At 40.5% G+C, this 25,845-nt stretch overlaps 1 protein-coding gene across 5 annotated transcripts in view; it reads left to right on the top strand.

Annotated features, from left to right (window-relative positions):
* Nucleotides 1-5,035: 5,035 nt before the first annotated feature.
* The window catches only part of unc5a (unc-5 netrin receptor A), a 140,963-nt gene continuing 120,153 nt past the window's right edge, over nt 5,036-25,845 (top strand). For 2 of the 5 annotated variants that reach the window (XM_055016839.1, XM_055016838.1), the window contains exon 1: nt 5,038-5,690. In XM_055016839.1, the coding sequence (XP_054872814.1) occupies nt 5,591-5,690 (100 nt within the window). In that variant the 5' untranslated portion in view covers nt 5,038-5,590. Of the gene's footprint in view, nt 5,691-25,845 lie in introns of all 5 variants that reach the window. The other 3 variants (XM_055016837.1, XM_055016836.1, XM_055016840.1) reach the window with 3 other exon arrangements.

The raw sequence follows: 25,845 nt of genomic DNA, 5'->3' as shown, positions 1-25,845 counted from the left end.
TGTTTTCATCAGTCTATAATAATCTGTACAATCCAGATTTGACATTAGACAGAGACATTATCTCTGTCTAACAGTAAGGCTAGAGAATGTATTCAGATTGTTATTTTCTATAACTGTATTTTTTGGTGCCATGGTTACCAAAATATTTTTACCGTTTTACCATTTTTTACAGTTTTTTTTGTTCTATAGTGTATTTCAACTAATACACAGTTACAAGTAAAAGTCCTGAATTCTAAATGTTACTTCCTTAAAAGTACATAACTAAGCAGTTAAAGATGAAGTATCAGAAGTAAATGAACTCCTATATGGAAGCAGAGTGGCCTCCGTCAGTCATCATATTGTTGTATTGCTGGATTTTTACAACTAATGCATTCATCTGCATTTTCATGTCGCAGCTGGCTTAAACTTAGTCAATTTATATACTTTATTTGCAATTTATGTATAGTGTCATATCTGTAATAGACCTGAAATGATTAACTGATGGACAGAAAATAGTTTGGTTCCTAAACTGTATACTTGGTTAACTTGTTAATTGTCGTTTTCTGTTCAGTATTGCACACTGATCATTTGTTTTTCTGCATCAGCTAAACATAAAGGATATTTTGTAATGTTACATTGTAGTCTGGGAAATTACATTGTGTATTTTCTTTTGCAATTTTTTGATTTTGAATACATAAAATCTATTAATTGAAAAACGATCAGGTTAATGTTCAATTAAAAAACAAACCTTGTGAAAATGCAAAATGTTAATCTGTAGCCCAACAAGTAGCTATGACTTTGAATGTTGTGGAGTAAAAAATACAATATTTGAAACTGTACTTAAATAGCTCTTTTCCACTTGTTGCCACTAATGATTCCAGATAAAGTATCTCTTGGCAATAAAACTGCATCTAATGGGAGCTAAACTGTCTGAATGGAAAGTGGCAAATTGTAAAGGATATATGTGAAATACTTATCAAGAAAAAAAGCATAATAGGACTTGAAATTCAAAGCTTTTAGCCCAGAATTGATGTCCGGCATTATTGATCTCAAGTAATCCATTTCATGTAACATTTTCCTGGTGGTAAAACATGGCATTTTGAAATGAAGCTCCTCAAATGCTAAGTGCGGCCGTCTATGTGTTCCTCCTATGCCGTCAGATCCAGCAGCGGCGGAGCAGCTTCTCCTGCCGGAGTCTCACAGCAGCTCCACGAAGGGACTGACACAAAAGCAGGGAGTCATAAAACATTCAACATCATTCAAAGTCTCTTCTCCCATGCACGCTTAGACAATGTGACATTCAAAACAACCAGAGAACGCCAGTCCAGGAAGCACGTTTCAGGAAATCTTTCCTTTTTGAGAATAATGAAATGTACACGTGGGAGGAAAAAAAAACTTGTGGGAAAAAATTCAGTTTGACACTTTTTACTGTCACCCATTGTCTGGTGCAGAGGTTGCAATAAAGTCATAATATCATTCTTTGTCAGGCTTCCAGGGCTTTATATTAATAAAGCAGCATTTCAAATGGAGAAAATATGAATGCCTTATTTTATACCGGATCTCTTCTGAGCAAATTGCACCCTATTTGGACATATTTTAAGTGTCTGTGTTTCTTCGAGCTTTCTTTACATTTACATTCAAAGTGAGAAACAAAATGTATTCCTTATGTAAATGTACTTCTTCCAAATTAAAGTCTGCTTGAAAATGTGCCATTTGTTGCCTTAATTTCTCTTCTTTATTTTATGGTTTCATGAGGTATGTAAAATGTAAGTGCTCCTTTTTCTTCCTGCACCTATTAGAGAACACAGCTGTGAGGCAATTGAGAGAAAAAAAAATCAGGTTACCATGTGCTGAACTGTTTAAGGGCTAAGCAGTGGGTTTGATGAATTACAAGTCAGTTAGTCCATTTTGCTGACAGAATGCAAATTTATTTATGACCCTGAGACTGAGAGAAAATGAAATCATCATATATTTCCAAACACTCATGCAGTGATTTAGATTAGGGGAATCTGTTTGGGATGGAAACACATTCTATGAATAAATTGTTTGAGTTCCCTCCACGTAGCAGCCCGACACTCGAACATCGCTCGGGTTTTCTTTCAGCAATCAAGCTCTTGAACTCACCAAGAACATGAAGAATCTGCATGAAAGGAAAAATCTTAATTCGACGGTGTGACAGGACACCCCTTGATTCCTCCAAGTCATGCGAGGTGCCCTTTGAATCAAAAACACCAAATCAACTTTCATTTTTGAAGTGTCTTCTTTTGATTTATAGTCATGGAAAAAATGCAGCCCATTTCATATGATTTGGTGGTTATCTCATTTTACATTTTCATCGAATCATATTCTCGGGCCATATCTGTAAAATTGAGAAATCATCAGAGCTGAAGTAGAGGGATATTGGAAGTTCAGCTTCATCAGCAGTCTGTGCTGCTGAAATGAGAGACCTTCAGTGGGCTCCTTCATCCCCCCCTCACTATCCCCTCGCTTTCTTCCTCTCTGTTTTTTAAACTCTCCATTTCTCATTTGGTTTTTCCTCCTCACTCAACGGCGCTAGATGTGAGATCACACGGAGGCTATTTTATCTCCACTTGTGTGAAATAATTTAATTAAACAAAGTCACAGCTATGCATAGGCTTTCCAGATTCTAACTTTTTTTTTTTACTGGTGCACCGAGAGCTTCTTCAGACACAATAATCAGGAGTTGTGTTACTAATCTGTTGATATGATGGCTTTTTAACACAGATAATGTGTGCTTTAACATCTTTATCGTGAATCCTGAGTATATTCAGTGCACTTTCTTAAGAAGTGGAGGACTTCATCACCTATCTGTTATAATCTATGCCTGGAAGACCCACTGGAGATGTTCAAGTAATATGTGCTCCTTCAACATTAGCGGGACCTGTTTGGCTTTAATTAATTTTTCTAACCCCATATCAATAATATTTAATTAAATTGATACACTATTGATCACTATACAGTCATTTTGCATGGTAATTAATGGCTAAAGTGCTGTGGCATGCAAATCTGAACCTCAATTTCATTCTCACTGGACTGCATCCTCATAAGTGGTTTGCAATGTAATATGCAATCCGCTGATGGCTTATTAAGATCTTTACAGTCATTTAATCTGAGACTGTGGTCAATTATATCTCTCTGGAGTAGCATTGCAGTTTAATTTGATATAAACAAAACAATAGGCTGTGAAGCTGTGGTCATGATGGAAGCTGATACACCCTCAGTCTCTCTCTCCACAAGTCTGTGCTGGGATGCAGACAGTGGAGGCCCTGCACTGCATTGTCCCCCTCAAGGGACAGCCTGAGGTGTTTGGAAACAATAAATAATATTAATTTCATGCTGGACACCTTCCTCAGATCAATGCTTATCGACTAGTTGTCTTTATAGTTGCATATGTTGGGAGTGTAATTGCACAGTTTATGGAAGGATGCAGGAAACACAAACATAGTGATCATCTGCAGCAACACAAACAGGCCACATGTTTTTCTTCATACTTGTCAGGTGATTGAGTCTGGTCTCTTCGGATCACGTCCGAGTGTGAATAATTCAAGATGAAACAAGAGAGATGGCAGTTCTGTCTTGGTTTGGTGATTGATTGCAGGAGAACATGCTGCTTCAAGTCTCAGGATATTGTAACTCAAGCCAATGACGGAGAGAAAATTAATTACAACACCACAGATCGATGAACAACTGAATGTGTCAACTCCCCAAAGAGCTGTGATTGTTCGTGGTAGTCTGTTTGAGGGAGCGAGAAAAAGGGGAGGAAGACGCCGGACCCAGAAGACTGTGGAAGAGGTCATGCACTGCCTTGACTCAGCAAACACACAGCAAGAAAACACACTCATAATTCCTTGAAACAGCTGAAGCGAAATTCCCTCCGTGTAAGAGGATAATATAACTGACTGCGCACTTATATAAATATCTATGTATACATATTTTCACATCCTCATTTGAAATGCATGTAGCTTGGCTGCTTTTTCAGAGGAAAAAAAACAGGCACATGCGGTGACTGGAAGAGACACTCTCCAGCTTGTGCTGCCTGATAGGACTCAGAGCAGATTAGTAGAATGAGAGGGATCATTACGAGCAACCTCACAAGTGACCAAGGCTGAGTCATTCTCTCCCATTTAGCTGCTGCTGTGCATTTGCCTTCCTTATCCCTTCATTCACGGCGCCTGTCAAGATTGGATTGTGGGCCGTATGGCTGCTGGGGTTGTGCGTTTTCTGCATGTATGCATGTGTCTGTGCTTTTGTACTGTCACACCGTCTGTGACTTTGACCTTTACCGAGGGATGCTGGATAGAGAGGAGGCTTAATGAGTTTGTATAATAGCTGAGCTCCATCTGAGGAATCATCCATCTACATGAGCCCCATAATTAGCTGGTAAGACAGTGGTCCAGTTCTGTGCTTCCACTTATTATTCTGCTGACTAGTATGTGGGAGTGGAGAAATGGATAAACAAAGACACAAACCCCCACCTTCTGAAGTGTATTAATAATCTGCTGTCGATTTCTGGCAGCGCTTGTAAAAGGCATGGCTGAACAGTCTGATAATCACTCCACTGACACCCCCAGAAAATGAGGAAAAGCTATCTGGAACATAAGTCACATCCTGGTCTGAGTTTGCTGACAGGTGTACACTCTCATGGGAGCGCTAATCCTCAGGCTCCTTCGTCTGTTTGTCCGTCACTGGTGCACTGCAGCGCGCACAAAAGCCCAAGACAAAACCAGACGCATATTTAACTGAAACTCAAATACATGCAGATGTGATCAGGGTGGATTTGTATGCAAAGCGTCGATGTGATTCCTATCATGCACGCCTGAATGTCATATCCATCATTTTCATGTAAGGCAGAGGATATGAAAAGCGCACTTGCGAGGATGCGGATGGAATCATTTCTGTCCTTACGTGCGTTTGCTGGCATGTGGTTAGTTGTGCTTATTCTAGATATGTAAATGTTTCCATAAGAGAGAGAGAGAGAGAGAGAGAGAGAGAGAGAGAGAGAGAGAGAGAGAGATTTGGAGCAGTCGGGCGCGCTCAGGACACTCCGTTCCCGGCGAGCAATTTGAAATCCGTTCCTGGTTTTGCTCCTCCGCTCAGCGCAGCGTAGATACCTTCCCTGACTCTCAGCACTCCAGCATTGCTGTGCAAGCAGATGTTCTTTCTCCGATGCCAATACAATTTTCGCATTTGGAGAAGGTACTCTTTCGCGCGAAGGCTGCACAAAGTGGCAAGAAACAGGCAGAAACTGCCTCCACTGCTCGGCTCAGTCACACAGGGACACTTGTGAAACGGATAGCTGCTTTTGGAAACGGGCTACAGTTGTAAAATAAAATTTAAAAAACCCAGCGTCGGCGGCGGCGGAGAGCCAGGCAGCAGTTTATTTACCACACCTGTGATGCGTTGTTCTGAGCAACGAAGACGCACGACCTGGATACTGATGGCCACGGTACGGCAGGAGGATATGTGCTGAGGAAGAGACTTGGGCGTTGTGAATAAGTGCTACAGAGGACACTCTCCGGACCTTATAAAGCCCAGCGTGCCAGTGTTTCGTATCGGCTCTCTGCCTTTTCAAACTTCAGTGATAAAAAACATGAAGATGCCCTCACTTCTGGGGCCCTTTGTCCGCTGCAGGTTCAGCGCTACGTTCCTCGTGCTCTGGCTCGCGTTTGCTGGCTTCACCTGCACCGCTGGTGAGTTTTTACACGTTTTTCCTAATTGTGTTGTTCTTCTTGTGCATGTGGAGAAAGCACACAAATGGGCAGGGTGCACGTGTCAAGTTGTTTGCGGCTGTTTTTTTTGTGTGTGTGTAGAAACGCCGGCGCGTAACGCACGTTGCTGGCAGTCGTTATTGTTCCATAATTTGCTAGCACTAACAGCCGTCAATTAGCCTGCACCTTCAAGGTTACAAAGAGGGAGTGCGGGGCTTCCAACGTGTCTAACCAAGGTTAAAACTTGAAGCACATATCGGCTGTCTTTGTCTGGCTTCCTCGTGTTGCTGCTGCTTTTATTTTAAGCTGCACCGAGAAGTTTACGCGTGGATTTTATTCCTCCTGTCGTGACTGTAAGTTGGGGCTACACCTGCTTGAAAGGCTGCACTATGAGATGACTGAACAAACGGGCCCGTGAATAATAAAAAGGCAGTGCTGGGGAATACTGCCCTCTTTCAGTGTCACATAAACCACCTCCAGGAACACCTTTCCTAATAATTTTGTGGGTAAATCTTGAAGCTTTGGAGGCTTGAAGCGGAGCGAGCAATGCGTAACAGCGTGTTTTCATCCATCTAACCGGCTGTTCTGCAGGCTGCATCCTTCAACTCCACGTTTCTCTCCGGCCAGGACTCATTCCTGCTGCATTCGCAGTATGGTGACAGCTTTACTGAGTTGGTAGACGACCTGCTCGCACCGATGAGTTACATTTTATGATGTAGCCTCTTGGCCAGACACTCCCGCTTGCATGCAAATGTGCTTTGATGCACAAAACAATCCCCCACCACCAGTGAGGTGAGCTCAAGTACACAGGAGAGAAGTTAAGCAACATATAAACCTTTTATAGGTTCAGAGTCTATTAGATTTCCATTTAAAAAAATCAATTCTCCTCCTTCAAGCACAATAACTGCGTAAATGCCAGCTTAATTTGTGCAACACAACAAAAGTGCTGGACATTAATATTCAGTCCCCTGCACAGTCAAATCACCCATCTAACATTCAAATTAGTTATTTGATCAATGCAGTCAATTTCACTGCTGTCCATAGAGCATTATTTTATGGTTCAGCACTTGGACTATTTTTAAAACACTGTTTTTACTCATTCTGCCTGGTGCTAAATATCATCCTCACAATGCCACACAGCTGCAAGCTGCTGGTGAGTATCCAAACCAACTAGAATCCCACACATCATTTGCCTCATGCCTGTTTCCAAACTGTTAACCTTGCTTTGGACAGAAGGCAAACATGTTAGAGTTGGTGTAATTGTGTCTCCTGCTTCAGGACACTGAGATGATGAATTAAGAGGGCCTTTCTCTTGCATTAATTAGTGTATAATTATGAATATATTAGGATTAAACAAACAGCCATGCTCGAGGGACCTCATATATCAAGCTAAGTATGTTGCAGTGTAGTGGTATTTACAAGTCATTTTATGATGCATGTTGAAGCTGATGTGTTGTGATAGGGTTGCTGGTGTTGTGGTTCGGTGGTTTAGCGTTGTTGCCTCTCAGCAAGATGTAACTTGGGTTTTGTGTGGAGGTAGCGTGCTTTCCTCGCTGTGTTCATTGGGTTTTTCTCCCACAGTCCAAAGTCCTGCAGTTGTAGGTCGATTTTTAAGAGTCCTTAAATTCTACAAGGTGTGATGCTGCTCCTTTGTTTGCTCTGTGATGGACTGGAGCTATGCCCAGGGTGTTTCCCTGCCTGTCACTCAGCGCTAGCTGAGATAGACTTGTAGCCCTCTCAGTGACCCTGAATAGAATATATCAAGTACAGAAAAAGAAGGCTGCAGTGTTAATTGTAAAAAAATCCACTGGACTCTCCTCTGTATTCTGTATCACGTTTCCTTCCAGACCTTTTCTCCAGACCTTTCAGTCTGTCACTCTCCATCATATATTAAGGCACTGCAAGCATCCTTACAGGCTCCCATCACAGCTTAGAGGCTAGTTTTATAGGACAAAGTGAGTTCCAAAAATGGATTGGGAGGTAATTTGGTAGCCAATTCCTTCTACATCAGGACTGGGACAGTCTCAGCTGAGATCAGTCGAACCGTCCTCCGTGGAGAGGCAAGGTGCTGACTCGGCATTCGTTGGTATCAAAGCCGGCTTGTCTTTTTTGCAGAGAAACATAACTCAGTCAGTAATAAAGGTAGGCCTGTCAATCTGGGTTTGAGCTAGCTGAGCACTTTTCCTTTCACTGTGTTGTGAGTGATCTGACGGGCCGGACAGTGGGGGTAGGTACGCTTTCAGCCTTGGGAAAAAAGAACTGTTCTCCTTTGCCTGCCAATGCACACCACTTGATAGTTTCAGTATGCAAAGTGTGTGTTTGTGTGTGTGTATGTGGGAGGGTGTTTCCACAAGGATTTGCATACATGCATTTTTGTGTGTGTGTGTAATTCCACTGCTGTTGCTTCTGATGTTTACCATTTATTTAAACTCTGCTGCCTATTAGTCTTGTGTTACTTCCTCCACAAAATGATAATCAAAAAGCCATGCATCCATTCAGAGACAATCAAAATCCCGTTGTGTTTTTTTTTTGGTTGTTTCTCCCTCTGCCCACCGAGAGCGTTGCCAAGCAATTGTTGTCTGGTTCAGTGAGGGAGCATGGGATTTGGTATCAGGCACCTTCCTACTTGTGTGAACAGTCACCTCAGAGCAATTTCCATGGGGTGTAACCCATGTGATGATGCAAGTAGTTGGCCATTAAGTGACAACAAGCAGAAATCTATTGCATAATACAGTCATTTGTGAGTTCCCATTTCTTAGTACAGTAATATAAGGGATTCTATTGCCAGATGTCTCTCATCATTCCAGTGTGAATCACCCAGAGTTGTCTTTCTCGCAGCCAGTTTTGTCTCTCCTCATTGACTCACTAAAGAATGCGATAAGGAGAGCGAAAGCCGAAATTAACATAATTTATTGGGGGAAATTGCCTTCTGGTCAAAGGAATTTAAAACCACTTCGTTTTTGTCCCATAGCTAATGCATGGCAAATGATCGCCATGTATTTGCAGGGATTTGGTCTTTTACAGGGAAGTGATAATTTACAACCAGAAAGAGTTTTTGTTCCCTCTAGTCATGGGAGATGAATTCAAATGACACAGACAACGGGAGGACGTGAACAGAAGGGGAGGGAAATTTTTTATTTAAAATTATTTATTTTCTCAACCACTGATTCTCACACAGTAAATTAGCATGATGTAAAAAATGCGCAGTGTATGCAAGGAGGCAATTACACAAAAAAGGGTGGTAAAAAATTTAAATGATTTCACTCCTCAGGAGTATAAATGCTTGTTAAGAATTTTATACTGCGTTTGAAATTTGAATTGGAAAATTGCAATGACAGAGTGAGTTGAATTGCTTATTTGCAGGACAGAACTGATCAAATATATTGCATTTTCATTCACCTTTAATCGTTTGCTTGTATGGAAGAATACAGATGAATTGAGTAAATTTTTTTCTGTCTAATCCCTGTAAAGTAATTTCTTCAGTTTGAGTTACGGTGATTAATGAAGGTGGAGATAATAGTTCAGAATAAATGAATAAAAGGTAAACAGCGCATGTCAACACAGGGCAGCTTTAAACAGTGGAGGAGCACACTCCATTTGGTGACAAATGCCCAGGCACCTTATCTTTCAGAAGGCTATGTCCCTGCACTTATCATTTGCAAATGGCTATCTTGAGGAGTAAAGGAAGGACACAGGCGTTGCCGAGGACACATGGAGGATGAACCTTGCAGAGGGGAGGAGTTGGGTGTTATTTTCTGCAGTCTGTGCAGAGGTCCTGCGAAGACACTACATCTCTGTCAGACTCTGCCCTTTTGTTTCAATTACCCCATTTCTATGATTCAGGTCTATGTGAGAGCGCTTAGGGGTTGAAGTTGGGCTGTTTCCCTTCTGAAATGCAGCTCACCGTCATCACTATCGGTGCGTTTTTCTATCCAGGCAGCATAAAACTTACCTCTGACCTCTGGTGTGGGATGAGATTACCCTATGTCTCATTGGGAACCAGGACAATAATTCATGGAAGGTCACAGTATCTGACAATGCATCAGCAGTTCGTAGAGTGCACTCACTCTCTCCTGTTTGCTTTCTGTTGCTGCAAGCCATCTAGAACCAGCAACCAGCCTCATATACCCAAGGGTCACCAATGAGAAGCTGGGAAGAGCTGGTTGAGCTGAGTATTTCCCTAGAGGGTTTAATCGAAAGTTCTTTTCCCTGGGTCTACTCTCTTTTATACTCTGTAGCATCATTGTAGAGAGACAGAACATGCAGAGATGCCCTTCAGCCTTAGATGCCATTGTGTTCTTTTCCTGAGAAAAACTTCACCTCAGCAAAAAGCAGGAGAAAAATGAAGGCTGATTCTGATATCCAGGAAGTCAATCAACGTACAAGATTTTAATACTGCCAAAAGGCAGCGTGTTTTAGTTTGCTTCTTGAGAATTTCTTGGCCATAATGCTGACTATTGTTGAGAATATGGTGGACAGCTTTGGTCTTGGCTGGTCTTACTGGGAATCCATATTAAAGTGAGATGAGCACAACTGAAACACTTCAATTCACTCTGACCTCGGTTTAGGCATCATCAGAACCGGTTGTCTGTCTGTCAGCAACACAGAGGAGCTGCTCGGACAAACTGTCTTCACAAGGCTGATTGACAGCAGAAATTTCCTGGACAAAAGCATTTTTTTCTCCCATGTAGACTCCACATCAACAAATCAAATGTTTTTTATGTGTTTATAGTGACACTGGGAGCCTTGATCAGTCATTACAGATACCATTAGTGAGTTCAGATCAAACAAATATTAATAGACTTGTGTGATTTTAAACAGCTGTCTGTGCAGATTATACTTCACTGATACCATCAGAGGGAAAACAAATATGGGGGGGGGGGGGGGGGGGGGCTCCATTCACGTCAGTCAGTGTGGGCGGATGTACGTCAAAAAGGCCTCTAAAAACCACTTCCTCTGGGCCTTGAGAGACAATATTGTGTGGAAAGGCTTTTATTGCGTTTGTTTTTTAGTTTACATGATGTACTGTCTGGCTGCTCGCATTGTAGAGTGAGAATAGCGGTGTGTTAGGAGATGTTTCCAGGTCATTCCTGTTCTCCAAATGATCAATACTCTTCTCCAAATGGTTAATTGGCCATCAGTCACTGTCAGCGGAAGTGCTTAGAAACCCAGAGGTGTCTTGGTGCAGCTCATAATAAGAGCCTGTCCAGTCCTCTGGGTCCTCTCTTGGCCTTTACTTCAGGCCAGGTGGTGGCTGGGGAAGGTGGATCTGAATGCAATATGGAGAGCCATAGATTAATAGTTCCTTAGTAGGGCCACCAGGGAGCAATGTGAAAGCCACTTCCACTTCATCATACAGTGGACTGGATGGAGAGTGTGTTTAGGGCATGTGGTGGGAAAGGAATTTTGAAAATGGTATGAATCTCAGTGTGGGAAAATCCTCTTTCCTTCATTTTTTTAAAGCTCTTTTGTGCATTTGGGGCAGGCACAGTTGTATGCAAAAGTCTGTACACCCCGGGCAAATTACAAAGTTTTTAAGCGAAAAGAAGTAAATATAACCACAGCCACTAACAGGCATTAGAAATAAGCTTTTCTTTAAATACTGATGCATTTTTTATTTCTCAAACTCAAAATGTTTCAAAAATGTGCAGAAGTCGCACATGTAAAGTCTCAGAATTTCATTAACCTTAATTGACCTATTAGGACTTGTAAAGCAGGTTAAGAACTGTCAGTAGGAATTGTCAGAGGATGACCTTTCCAGTGCTGGATAAATTCTCTGACTTTTCAGACCTTGTGGTAACACTCAACAACCAGGGGCTCCTCTAAGCAACTGGCGGAGTATCTGAAAACAGAACCAACTGAGACCAGTAGTAAAGCAGTAGAAGGCTAGAAAAATAGCCGTATTATTTGGTTTGACCAAGACAAGATCTGCAAGAATGAGAAAACTTTCAGGCAATGCTGCATGTCTGCTGGGCAAGAAGGAGGCAGAATCCCCATAAGAATGTGGAGGAGCTGCAGGAAGCTTTAGCTGACACAGGAGTGGTGGTGCGTCATTGATACACAAACAGGGTCTACATGGAAAAGTCATCAGTAGAAAGCCTTACCTGCAACCTTTTAAAGAAAGGCAATGTCTTAGGTATACCATGCAACGTCTGTGTTGTCTGGAGTTGTTTTGGAGGTGCAAACATTTTGCTTTAAGGTTGGACAAAGAATGGATTACACTAAATATCTGTAAGTTTTGGATGCAAATGTCATTCAATCAGTCAAGAAATGGAGACCGATACATGCATGGCAGCCTCAAGCATGTTAACTTGGGAACCTGTTAAGTTTTCTTTTATTTTAAACTTTTTCATCCACTTAAAAATTACATTTGGATACAGCTGCAGGTAAAAGTATACATAAATGTATGACTCATTGTTATGCCGTTCCCCATTTAGCATGGCATGTAAAAGACATAATTAGAAATCACCTAAGGCTACTCAGACAGCCCTGCTGGCGCTTGATTGGCAAGGGTATCTGAGGGAGATCTGGCTCAGCCTGAGCCAGAATTTGTCATCTTGAAGTGATTTTGTTGACAAGACAGGAGGCACAGTGACCTTTCCTAATTATGTGTATGTGTCCAGGCACCGATGCCTCAGGCAAGCAATTCAACTGAGTCAACAGAGCGCTGACTTTTGCAGCACATTGGAGCCCAGGCAGCATGTTGTATAATGTAAGGTTAGGCTATGCTGGGTTTAGCAGTAAGCTTGTTAATAATTCAGTATTGATACAACATTACTAATGTCATTTGTGTCACCTTTTGCTCTGTCTCTTTGCTGATGGATAGATAGAGAAGCAAACAGAGGGATCAGGTCGGATCCCCTTAGTTTTGTTGCTTTCTTTTTTTTTACACATGTACCTGAAATCATCTCCAAAAATCAGCCTGATGTTGCACTGTGAACAAAACAAAACATGAACCATTTATTATCCACCCTAAATGTGTAGCAGTGAGAGAACAGCCTCTCTGATCTATGTCGGTCCCTCTGTTATTGTTTTTCCCAAACAAACCATTTCCCGATGTGAAATGAGGTCTGAACATTACAGATTCAAAGCTTAAAGCTAAGCAGCAGATTTTCTTGGCAAGGCCATCAGGAACACTAGGCTCACGGAAAACACATTCAAGTCCTTACTCCGATAGAATTAATCATGACAACACAGCTACCATTGAAGCTAGATGCTCCCTTTTTACTGCACGCATTGCACTTGATTATGGCTTCTATGGATTTAAATGCCCACTGACAATGCATTCATGTCGAATCAAAGTGTGTTTTCATACCTGCAGTTTCTTGTCGCCAGGACTCGAATTTCAAAAGATGAATACAGAGCAGCTGTGTTCCAGAGTGGTTTGTGTTTCAGGCAGAATTAATATTGATAATAGACTCTTATGAGGTAAAGTGTTTGGATTGACACTGACTGGGTGTTACAGGGCATAGGGATTTAAAATTAGTAAATGGTCTGCATGGATCATTCTGTCTGGTTAGCTGAAAACTTTTCATAATCATTCTATGATGTGACTAATGCATTTAGTTTTATTACAGATAATATATGCAAGCATGCAAGTTCTATATTTTAAAAGTGCAGGTACACCGCAGTGATTTCAACAGTGATACACAATATTTTGGAGTCATTTAAATGCAATATGCACGCTGTGATTCTGCAAATATACTTACTGTAGCCATCAAATCATAACAAGCAAAGAACTAACAGTTTAGTCGAGGAGAACAATAATTTTCTGTCCAATCCAGAGCCATTTAAAGCTGCTCTTATACCGCACAACCCTCATAATCATGTAAAGTTCTCTCGCTCCTCGTGGTATTCGGCTGGCTATGTTTGCTCAATTATTGGGCCATTTACTGTATCATTAGATACCCATATTAGATTTGCTCAGTTACAGGTTGGCAGGGAAACTAGCTCCAATGTGGACCATTCCCTTGGAAAGAGCATCATAATCCTTTTTAAAAACTGTCAGTGGAAAAATGTTTGATCAAGCCTCAGGGAACCAACTGTTAAATTAAAAAAAATAAAATAAAATTGCAATAAGTGCCTCTCTGTGAATCACTGTATGCCCAGTTCTCCTGTGGCTTCTCTTAATTATATGATATTGTACATGTAGCAGCATTTTCTGCAATGTCAACACTGAATTTACTAACCTATCCTGAGATCTTGTTAAAAAAAAAAAAAAAAGAAAATAGACATAAAAAATGAAGCATGAAATGAAGTATGAACTGTAGTCAACTCAGGAGCTGTTTACTGCTACCCTTATTTGACTTTGTACTGTTTTTTGTGTTCTACACAGTAAGTATTAATAAATCAGTGCATTTTTTTCTTCAGTAACACTTTATGAATTCTAATTTATGCTTAAGTAAAACTTTCTTGTTTGCAAATCAATACTCAAGGTCCATTTTAGAATTAGTTTTAGGGCTTTAAATGCATCCTGTGGTCCTTTTAAAACCAATTTTCAACATATGGATTTTGATTTGTTTGTTTTGGGTGACTTGAGCATCAAAATTCTGTAACATTAGAGCAGTTGGTCTTTTTTTAGGTGTGTATTTATTTTCGATGTATATTGATGGCTTTCACTGTGGCTTTCAGGTGTTGTTTTTACCCTTTTTTTGGTCAGAAACAACAAATACAACATTTATAATGCACTTGACTTTTCTTTTGTTTATCGTTAGTCCTGTGGAGAATCTAAAAAATACGAATAAGAAAGCAGATTGAAAGTAGTACGTTTGTTCTCCCACGGCTGGCATGAAGAAAGTTTTTTGTTCTAATCTTCAAGCTAAAGTGAGTGCAGTTTATGATATTGCACTGCCACACTTGGATGGTGAGCACAGCATGCATGCTGGTATCTTTATTAAAGTGAATGAGTGATGAATCACTTTCATGCATGAATCATACATCAGTAATAGCCTAATTCTGTGCACGATCCATGAAGGTGAAGACAGAAAAAGAGGAGTACATGTCAAAAACAGCCTACTGTCAGTATTTTAGACAAATCATGTTTTCAGAAGAGCTCATGTCTTATTAAGATGAACCAAACTCCCTCCAGCTGCTCTGCACTTTACACCCTGTTTGCACTGGATGGGTGTATTTTTGTGTATGTAAATTGCAACATGTTATGCGATAAATGTTTCCATACAGCTGGAACTTGTGGTGGTGCTGATTCGGAAAGCTGTTTAACATTTTCAGGCAAAGAGAGTCCCTGCTTTTTTTCCCTTTTTTTTTTTTTTTTTTTTACACATCTCATTTATTTTAAATTAAACTGCTTCAGGCTTGTATACATAAGTTGATGTACCTTTTGTTAGTGCTCTGCTCATGGGTTAAATCTGCTGGGTGCACTCAATTTGCAAGATATATATTGACATCAGCATGAAATTCCTGTGTGGGTGGAGAGAGGATTCATCGCAGTTCAGGCCCCTTCTGTCAAAAAGACAGTATGATGTCACCGTACTGCCTCCACTTTAGCCTAACAGATGCTACTTTAGCTTAATTGGACACTGAATAATGTGTATTTTCTGGTGAGCAGTTTATAAACTTGAAAGTGCTTTTACAGATTATTGATTGTAATTTTGCCGTTGCTTCTTTTGGGAGTTGGCACTGTTCAAGGCATTTAGTAAAAACAACAAAGCTCAGTTCAATTTGCTCATTTAATTAATTTCCCGAACATGCAGTTCGGGCGGGCAGACATCTGGTGACCAATAAACAAGAATATAAGGAGTTATTTGCTGGATGTGGCTGTCAGTTGACAAATGTACGTTGGTGTCCAATTTCAAGCGGTGATTGAATGGAGGCTGGCCTCTGACCAAGCTCAGTTCATACGACATTGTTAACAGCTCCTCTAATGACCTCATCTATCCTTTATTCCTGAGTCACAGTAGTAAATTTTTACTCCTAATTCAGGATAAGCCATCACTCAAGAGCTGGAGATGCTACAGAGTATGATTCATCTCAGTTACTCCAGCCTTGACAAATTGAAGCTGAAAAGTCAGTTGGGACATTGCAGATCTGAAGCGCACTGAAAAAATCATCTCCTGCATTTGGTGTTAAAACTCTGATAAACTAATAGCTGCGTTTTGATGTTTGCAGCTGGTCCAGACATCTGCACATCCCCTAAACAAGTCCTGCAGGATGTGGGGATCTAAGAGGCATTCCAGGAGGGGTCACAAAGTGTTGCCAAATGTCCAACTTCACTTGATCTAATGGTTTTAATCAGGATCACTGAGCAGCTTTGGAAGTGATTTCTGAGTAAGTGCATCCAGGAGTAAATGTATCTCTTGAGGTGGAGCTGAGCCGAGTTGCTCTGCAGCTCTTCCGAGATGAAATTCTTGCTCGTGATCCTTGTGACACGTCAAGAAGCAGCAGGATGCACTTTTTTCCATTTTCACATGCAAGGACTTGTAACTACTCCAGCCTCTGTCCTTGCTTAAAAGCAAGTGTGTGAGGACATTTGTGATTCACACAGTTTGAAGCTGGGATTTCAGAGTTTCAATTTCAAAGATCTTCTATTGTGTCCCCCGTTGTACTGTAATCAAACAGGAAAAGATCAGCTTTACTCTGTGTAGTCAGAAGCCAGCACAGGTCTGTATTACAAAACTCCTTCATCTTTACTGGAGTATTTCAGACAGATGTACTCACACCTTATAAAACACCAAATGTTGACTTCTGTGTGGGTAACTTTCAACCTTCAGAATCACAGTAACTCAGTGTTCTTAGTCTGCTGGCTAAACTACTGTCTTGTGCTTCTAAATTGAACATTGGATGCCTTGTTTCTCTGGTCCAGCCCTCGTGGCACCAGGGGGCTCCACTGGGCTTAAGAGATGTGGTGCTGCCTGGGGAGGGAGGGAGGGAGGACCAGGTCCCTTTAATCTCCACCAGACATGACAACTTTATAAAGGCACATTAACCCACAATGAGCAGTCTCTCTCTGGAGGGTCAGACTGCACCATTCTGGGGGTCTTATTATCCCTCCGTTTCCTTATTAGTGTCTAATAAGGAAACAAAGGGAAATTAATAAATTACCATGTAAGGGGAAAGAGTTAAAGAGAGAACAAAGAAAGGGAAGTAAGGAGGAAAGTGTCCCCCAACCCACTCTGTTATTTATGAGCCCCCCCCTTGCTTGGGTTGTTAAATCTCACACTGAAGCCTCGCCTCACTTTACATTTTTTATTTTTTTGCACGTCAATCTACAGCAAAATCCCCTCTTCTGACCTGGAATTATCAGACAGCACAGTATTTTATACACGTTTAACACCCCGTTGAGATTAGTTTTAGATCAAAACCTTAAAACATTATTGCTTCAGAATTTACAAATCGTCATGAAGTTGCAATTACATGAGTTGACAGAGGGAAGTAATCACCAACCAACGTAAGAGGAAAGGAGAGAAAGGTGGATTTAACAAGCTGCATTAATGTTTGTGAAACACAATATTGCCAGATTCAATAAACATCAGTAAAATATGGTTGAACTGATAGCTGAGGGGTTTAGGGCGCAAATGTAGTCGTCTGATTCAATTCCTCGCTGCATACCATTTCCCAGCTATCTCCTATTTCCCATCGTCACTGCTCCTGCGTAGGAAAAAAATCGCTAATGATGTTTATATCAGCTCTGTGTAGGTGGAATTAGGGCTGCATGATGTATCCGCTATTGCAGTGTGCACATGTGAAAAAATGTAACACAAACACATGCTACTTTCTTGCAGCTTTGCACAAAAAGAGAATTTTCTGTGACTGATCTGCAAGAACAGTCTGTCTGATAGAACATAATTTACTTTAAGTTTTTGAATACAGCAAGTTTTTATTTATTAGACACAGTTTGTTGAAATCCAGACTCCACATGTGCAGAACAAAATGAGCGAGGAACAAGAGGACATAATTAAATAGCTTCTGAAAAAGACATGTACAGCTGCACAATTAGCGGAATATTAGTCTTGGCCTCCCACAAATAAACAAACATGATCAGATACGATATTGATGTTTAAAATGCTCCACTAATAGACAACTGTGCTCATGAAAAACAGTCAAACTTTGATAAATCTGGCATTAAAACACCTTATTTTACTGTAGTCAAAGTCATTTTTGGTCACACACCTGTCTGAGCTGTTTTGCTGCAGTAACTAAGCAGTGAATAGAAGCTTCTCAGTTGCGGAGTCAGTTTCTACTGCAGCTGCATGTGAGGTGTTTATGGAACGTTGGTAAACTGTAGTGTCAGTCAATCAGCAAATGTTCAGCAAGCGAATTATTTTGGGAACAATTTTTTCTTTTTTTTTTTTTTTTTTGGATTCGCATTAGCAGAATGTAGCAGACTGTCAAAGTAAAAGCAGTACTCTGTTTATTTGAGTGCAATAAAAAATATTTTGTCTCCAAAGTCAGTGAATAATTGTGATAAATAGGTTATTTGTGATATCAGTTTTCCTCACAATAATCCTGATTGTCATTTTTTCATAATTATGCAGTCTCAGTGAGTTTTTTTGAAAATATTTCAGCTACTGAAAGGATGATGTTGAGCAGAAACAGATACTCTGTTGGCAGTATTTTGCAGTTGCAACAGCATGAAGCAACACAAGTAGTTTGTTTGACCATTTAAATCAGCACTACAAAGCTCTGATCTGAATCCATCCAATGCAAACTTGAAAAAAAAAACTGTTTTGAATTAATTTACTGGTGTTACACTATACGAGAGAGGTTCTAAACTCTTTTTAAAATAGTTTTTGTTTTTGATACAGATGAGTTCTTCTACAAAATCACCCTAATTACTCTTGAATGACTAATTCTTACTAGATAGTTATACAAGTCATTGCAATGTCAGTTTCTGCCAATATCCTACAGCAATATACAAAATATTCCTTTTTGCATTTTCAGATCATTACAATTTTTCTCCAAGAACAGAAAGATACCTGATGTAAATGAAGGACATAGTCAGGTAGCATTACTATAGCTCTGGAGGGGAAAACATTTTCTGGTTTCTGGTTCTTAAATATGTAGCATTAGAGGTGGCTGCCACAATCTTTTAATGTTTATACTGAGTGTGTGATCACATATTTATGATGTGAAAGAATTATTTACCGCTGCTCAGTCTCAAATGTAATGTTATTAGACAAGTAGGGAGGAGAGGTGAAGGATGAGGGAGGGCAGACAAAGAGGAGAGTGGAGGGAGAGGAAACAAAGAATAAACGCTATCAGGCTCCAAACCAAGATAGATAAGACAAGACTCCACTCATAGCACACTGGTCACGGTGATTATTCAGCTTTTCACTAGTGATTGATCGATATGGGTTTTTCAGTGTCGATGCTGATTGTTGGTAATCCAGAATGGCCGGGAACCGATATACATTAAATGTAATGTTTTAATAGCATGTGATAGCAGAGAACCTGCCATTCATAATTAGGCTTCTTCGTTAATAAATGTGACTATAACTGAATATGTAAAATAGAAATAGGAGTGATGAAATTAGGACCCTCTCCTCTGTTTATGTGGCATCGACTGAGATTGATCAGTTTGTCTCCAGCAGTTATGTCTTTTTTATTCTTTCACAGTTCTATCACATTTATTGCCCACAAATCGCTATTAATGATTGCTTTCCTGACTCTGTTTCAGGTTAATCTGCAGCAGCCTTCTAACTTAGCCGCTAGCTTTAGCCACTGTGAGAGATAATATCTATTTTTGTGGCAATTAACGGCTTGTGTTTCTTTTTGCAATCTGTGCTTGAGAGACATTTCTGAGACTATAGAGTGAAGTAGCACATTTAATTTATCAATAATGGGTCAATTAAAATACTGATGCAATAATCGGAAAAATGCTATATATTGGGCACAATAATTGTTCAGTTCAGTAACAGTCTGTCGCTACTTGTCACCACATCTTGTGTGTTTTTAAATATAATACTGCATGAATGATGACCAATAATAGCGCTGCCTCTCATTTTCATTCATTTCAACCGCTGATTGAGATTCAGTCTGACTCCTGGTACAACCCTCTGAGGAGAATCCTCGAGGAAACACTGCACTCTTTTTATCGTACTAATAAAGCAAGCGTACACAGTATGTCGTGTATTCTTGTGTCAATAGTCACCATACGTGTCTTACTAAAGAACAATGTGTTACCGTGTGTTAGACGCTGCTGCTGAACAAACTTTACCATTGCTGCTGCTGTTCCTTTTAGTCCAAATCTCAGGTCGTCTTATGATTCATCTTATTTTCCATCTTTCATGACTTCCTGAAGCCAGACTTCAGTGCACGTTCCTGAATCACCCACATGCGTGATGGAAGTGCCACTGTGAGGATTGTGAGATTGGACTGTCCATACTTAGCTATTTAAAGTCATATTTATGGATTTTAAATTACCCGGCTGAAAACTTGGACAGATTGGTTTCAGACTGAATCATCACAAAGCCAAATGCAATTTGGCTTATTTTCTAATTTCTTGGTCTGCAACGTACACTGCATATGGCTTTGCTCTGCCATTCTCACTCAAGTAATGATGAAATAATAACTTCTCTGGCTGAGTCAGATTGTTGTTGAAAATGTCATTGTTAAACTTTTTACTCTTTAAAATTTATTTTCCTGCAGAAAAGTTACTGTGCAATCCTAAGCTCTTACACAGAGGAGCCAAGTAATCATTTTAAGAAGATCATTTGCTACTAGAAAAAAAGTCTTTTATCTTTGTGCACTCTGCTGCAGAAGTCTTCAAGTCCCTGTCCAGATTTGTAAGAAAGGATTTGTCCCACTCGTGTTCAAAGGATCAAGATGAAATTGTGAAACAAACCGGTCCCATGTTCTAAAAGGACCCTCTTACTTGGATAACATTTCTAAGATCTTCACAAAGGCGCTTTTCTCTTACCTCAGCTGCCTTCAGCTTTCTTTTTTATCAAGCTTGTCTTACCTTTCAGATTCCATTATCCTAATCAACGGCATACCTTAGCTCTCCTCACTCATTAGCGGAGGCCGAGGAGCTGACAGTGGATCATTTGGAAATGTGATTTTTTTTTTTTTTCCTGCTCCTCCGTGTCAGCTTTATCCCAGTGAAACTACTACTCACACTTCAGATAGTCTCTGAAACACTTTTCCAGCACTGAGCTAAGTTGCACACTTTGGTTGCGATTCTTGGATTGACTTTTTTTTCTCCCCCAACATAAACTAAGGCGTTATCTGTGTCCGTCCTCTCTAACAGGCTGCCATTTTGTGTTAATGCACAGAGCTTCCACAGCCTGTTGGAAATTGCCAGCGCCTAAAGCAAACAGTGAGGCCCGAGGTCCCACAAGTATGAAGCAGCCAAGTAAACCCATTAACTGCCTATAGAGTGGTTTGTGACATTGTCTCCACATGATACTATCCACACAAATGAACCACAGGATGATGGTTTGCTTTGGCTGTGTGAGAGTCAAGACAACATTCCAGTCTCTCTGGAGATGAAATCAAATTTGCTTGCACTACTTAATATAGAATAAAATAGAATAGAATGTGCTTTATTGTCATTATACAGTGTACAACAAGATTGGAGAGATTATATATATATATATATATTTGCGATGGAGATGCTGTAGTGGGAAAAAGTTGAACATCTTTCACTTGTGCTTAGTTTGTAGTGTAAGAATGTGTTGTGTAGTACGCCGTAATGCTGGTAAATCACAGCATAAGCATTTCTCTGGGAAGATATAATTTGACAAGTCTGCAGCATTTCATTTTGGGGCACTGAGGCATGATACTTTCTTACTGTCAATTCTTCAATCCCCCTCTCAACATACGATGCCCAACTGTACAAATTATTTGAATCATCAGAAGGTGTTTGATTTATGCTGAGTCTGAGTTATCAGCCCCAAACAGGCCATGTAGCTTCCCTCTTATCATCCTACCCAGCCGCTTGCAGAATTTCTGCATGTTTTTGAGCTCAGCCCTAAATGTGATGACAATAGTCATGAACAGAACACAAAGACAAAAACTGCCAGTTGCAGCAAAATGAGAGCCTCCCACTCTCTTCTCATTTTTTTTTTTTTTTTTTTTGTCGGATTCTCCTACAGTGTGTTTGACAAGAAGGCCTGGCAGCATTATGCAGTGGCACAACTTAGGCTGTCGTAGGCACTGCCCACCCCGACCCCTGTCACACAATTAGCTTCCTGCTTTTCAGATAGCTAGAACAAAGGTGAACTCAGGAAGCTGATGCTGTGTTCAGTCGGAGTGGAGGGGTGTGTGTGACACTCTGATGCCTCGAGGGCACTTCCTTGACCAGAGGAGTCGTTGGCTGTCACTAAACATCACTGTCTTCCTCCCCACTAATGGCATCTCCAGATTGTGCTATGAGGAACAAAGGCTGGTTGTATGAGATACTGAGGAAAAAATAGAGCGACCCCATTAGGGCTGCAGGCTGCGGTTTGTGACAGTGGCTGAGGACCTATAGAAGTGTCATGACAGATATGAACCAAATAACAATTACGGGGTGATGTGCTTCAAGCTAAGCTGGCAGTTTTTCAACAAAAGGAAGAAAAAAAGTGTTGAATGAATAGCACGGCAGACACATGCTCTCACACAGATTCGTGCACATACATGTAATTTTTCAACGTGTTAGGCGGGTGATAACGAGGGGAGGAAATTTGATGTTAGTGGTAAACTTTCCCCTTTTTCTATGTTGCTTTATTCATCAGTTTGAATTCAAAAGGTGAGCGTGTTAACAAAGCAAAACCACACACAGAATAACAACAAACTGCAATGTTATGAAGAATAATTTGTAATTTTCCCGTGGCTATGAAAATAAATAATTTCAATTGACTGAGCAGAATATTTTTCCTGATAATGACTTGCTTGTGAATTAATTTTTATTGTATGCAAATTTACATTATCCTGCAAGTAATCAATCTGAAATGGCAACTTTTTTATACTGCTGCCAACAATAAAATATGAGTTAAACAGCAGGAGTTTATTCACTTGATCTTCGTTCAATCTTCGTTGATGTAAAAGAGTCACTGGGAGGCAAGCTAAATGTGTTTAACAACAGATAGCTTAGTTTTGTAGTGTCACTAAACACTTTGACAGTGATGGAGCATATCAGCAAAAAGTACATTATTAAGCAGTGGTTGCTAATTACAGAGGCATAAAGAAAAATGAAAATAACAGCCTTTTATTATGCTGGTGGTTCTTTGTGCCATCCTGATACATGCATTATTGTCATTGGCTGTTGGATCCAGTGTTAAGTGGATTAAAAGCCGAATTTATTGGCCAAAATTGTTATATTACTGTTCATTCTCATCATTTAAACAGCACATATAGTCCCAAACTAAGAGTAGAAAAGTGACTGACAGTAATGCACTGTTTTGGCTGTCAGTCTCTGCAGGAAGTACTCAAACTCAGTGTTATACTGCCTTTGCTTAAGTGTCAAATTTTGGGTCCAAGCTGGCTCAAGAAGCAAGACGTCTTCTCTGGTGTGGTCCCTCCTTGAAAAATGTAATTTATTTTGCATGTTAATGCTATTTTCCCTTCATTGTTCATTCAAGTCTTTGGCAATATTGTGTGCAAAGCCAGAAAGCTGTATGTGCCATGTTTCTGCAAAGCATTGCAGGAGTACAACACTTGGCATCAGCATTGTCACAATAAATCTCCGTCTCCATGACACTCGGAGTCAAAACACGAGCCTGGAAATGCAAAGCCCTCCCAGTGTCAACACATACTGTATAGAACTTCTCTTTTCTAACAGGAAGCTGGCAATGACTCTCACATAATTAAAGTTGTTTAATAATTTAATCATATCTCATCCCCCCCCCCAAAAAAAAAAAAAACACTGCAGATATTTACAACCACAAGATTAAACCAGAGCACCTTTTTACCCTGCCAGTTTCCTAGGTCACAGCATGTATCCTGGTCCATGTGTCTAAGTTTTCCTTCCGGAAGCTGCAGAGTCCCACAGGTTTAGCAGTAATACCCCGGTTAATTCCCCTGCATGTCGGGTTATTGCCGTCAAAGCCCCTGTGCCAGTTTATCCTCAAATTCTGGCTTATTCTTTCATTTTTACTGATGGTTTTATTGCTCAGGGTTACCGAATGCCCCACCCATCCTCACAAACACACATAACACTGTGTGCTGTGTGTTTTTCATCATTTCTTCGACACCCACGTCGATTCACAACAAGACATGCATTAGCCTGTGTTTGTTGTCATTTTTAGCATGAATCTTCTCTGTCTGTTACTTACTTGCTCTCTTGTGGCTCTCTGTTTATTCAGTCTGTCCTTAAAGATTCAAACCCCCCCCCCAAAAAAAAAAAAAAAAAAACAGAAAAAGTTGCAATTCTCTCTGCATTTATCAGTTCAAAGTTGCCTTCACGATCTGTTTAAAGAAGCAGGATTGTTTGCACGGTCCCCACCCACACATTTTATTATTCACCATGAACAGTTGGTAGCACAGCGGTAGAAATTGAGGTTTCTGAGTTAAAATTTTCACCCCAGTTGGCAGAGTTTGTGGGTTTAAATAGCAACTGATGCTCAGTAGACTATCTTTCCACAGTGTGACATCTGAAATTTAATTTTAAGTAAAGTAGTTCATATTGGAGACATTTAGGATTCAATAAATGTCTCTTAAGTAACAGTAGGAATTAAATGATTATTAAATGATGACATATTATACAGAAGTAGTCTGGAAAGAATCTAAACTATTGATCACCATTAATAATTGTAATCAGTGGTTACTGACTTGAGCTCCATAACTGGCCTTCTATATAACGGTACCTGATGATAACAGAAAGGTGCAGGCATCACTGATATGACTTCATTAAATAAACCCTTGACCCCAGAGATGCTGGGTTGATCTATTTCCTTTAAGTCCCTTTACCTCACCAGAGAATGGAGATCCCACACGGAGATTGCCGCTGTGCTATCTCCCTATCTTTAATTTAGAAATGCAGGAGGACTGCACAAGGGTAAGATGGTTATCCGCACTGTCTGTCTGTCTCGTTTCTTCATGCATGTTAGCTCTGCTTCAAAAGCCTCCTTCGGGACCTCATAACAGGCTGTGTTATAGTGTTTGAAAATATATTTCTTTGTCTTTTTTTCGTTCCCTATTGACCAGTAGCCGGGGTGATGAAGTCAGAAATTTCAGTGAATTTCCATCGTGATGCTTCTGAGACCTCAGAGACGAGACACTGGAGGGCTAACTAACCAGTGCATTGACATGAGCAAGGCAGCTTCAAAATTAGCTTTCCGTTTTTTTTTCTTTTTTGCTTTTCCCTTTGAGACATGCAAGTTTGCATTGCGGCAAAGGGGTGAATACAAAGGGGCAGCCAGGAGCAGCTCCCCATAGCTGCGTCCTGATCAAGGACATTTCTGCAGGGGTGTTGGTAAATCAAAGCAGGGATGATCTCCCTCTAACCACAAAGCCGGCCCTGCTTCCAGATTTCTGTAGGTGGATTTGGGGCGAAGTGGTGGTGAGGAGATCCTCATTCTGGGTGGCAAGGAATGTGGCAGGGTTTATAGCCAAAAAAGAAACCAAAAAACACATTTCCTGTCATAATTGACATCCAGTGGAAATACCCTTTTAGTGAAATAGCATGAAATGACTACAATTTCTTCATAATCCGAGTTTTTTTTAATGTGCTATGTTATGAACTTGACTGTCCAGTTTACTCGCTGGACACAGAAATACATTAGGTTTTGATCAATGTTGATTACTGTGTTCAAAATCTTGTTTTCTGTTCTGCAAATGCCTCCGTCTGTAGCTTAAGTTGATGGGTCTGCCTGTCATGATGAAGCGCTGATGATAATGTCTCGAGGGCTTTCATCTTTTGCTCTTTACATTTGCCTTCCAAACACTGAGAGGGTGAGAAAACAGTGCAATTTGTCTAAAAGGAAGCGACTCCGATCAATAGGATTTTCATTACAGTTATGTTTTCATACTGCAGCAGCAGCAGGGTGTGGAGCTCTGATGAATGAAACATTAATGTTCAAGTCCTCTCTCCCTCTCTCTCAGTCCTCGGCTCCGGAGCACTGTCACTGTGATGATCCAGAGCGCCAGGATGAGTTTGTGCGCTGGGACCTGATTCTCCTCAAAGCCACGTCCCCAGTCAGCAGCTGTCTGTTTTGTCATTGTAGATTTCAGACAGTGTCCTGGGTTTGCAGGAGAAAGA

The sequence above is a fragment of the Amphiprion ocellaris genome, chromosome 13, assembly GCF_022539595.1.
Source record: "Amphiprion ocellaris isolate individual 3 ecotype Okinawa chromosome 13, ASM2253959v1, whole genome shotgun sequence".
In the NCBI taxonomy this organism is placed as follows: domain Eukaryota; kingdom Metazoa; phylum Chordata; class Actinopteri; family Pomacentridae; genus Amphiprion; species Amphiprion ocellaris.
The sequence above is the reverse complement of the archived record's forward strand: the minus strand, read 5'-3'. Positions and strand labels throughout refer to the sequence as shown.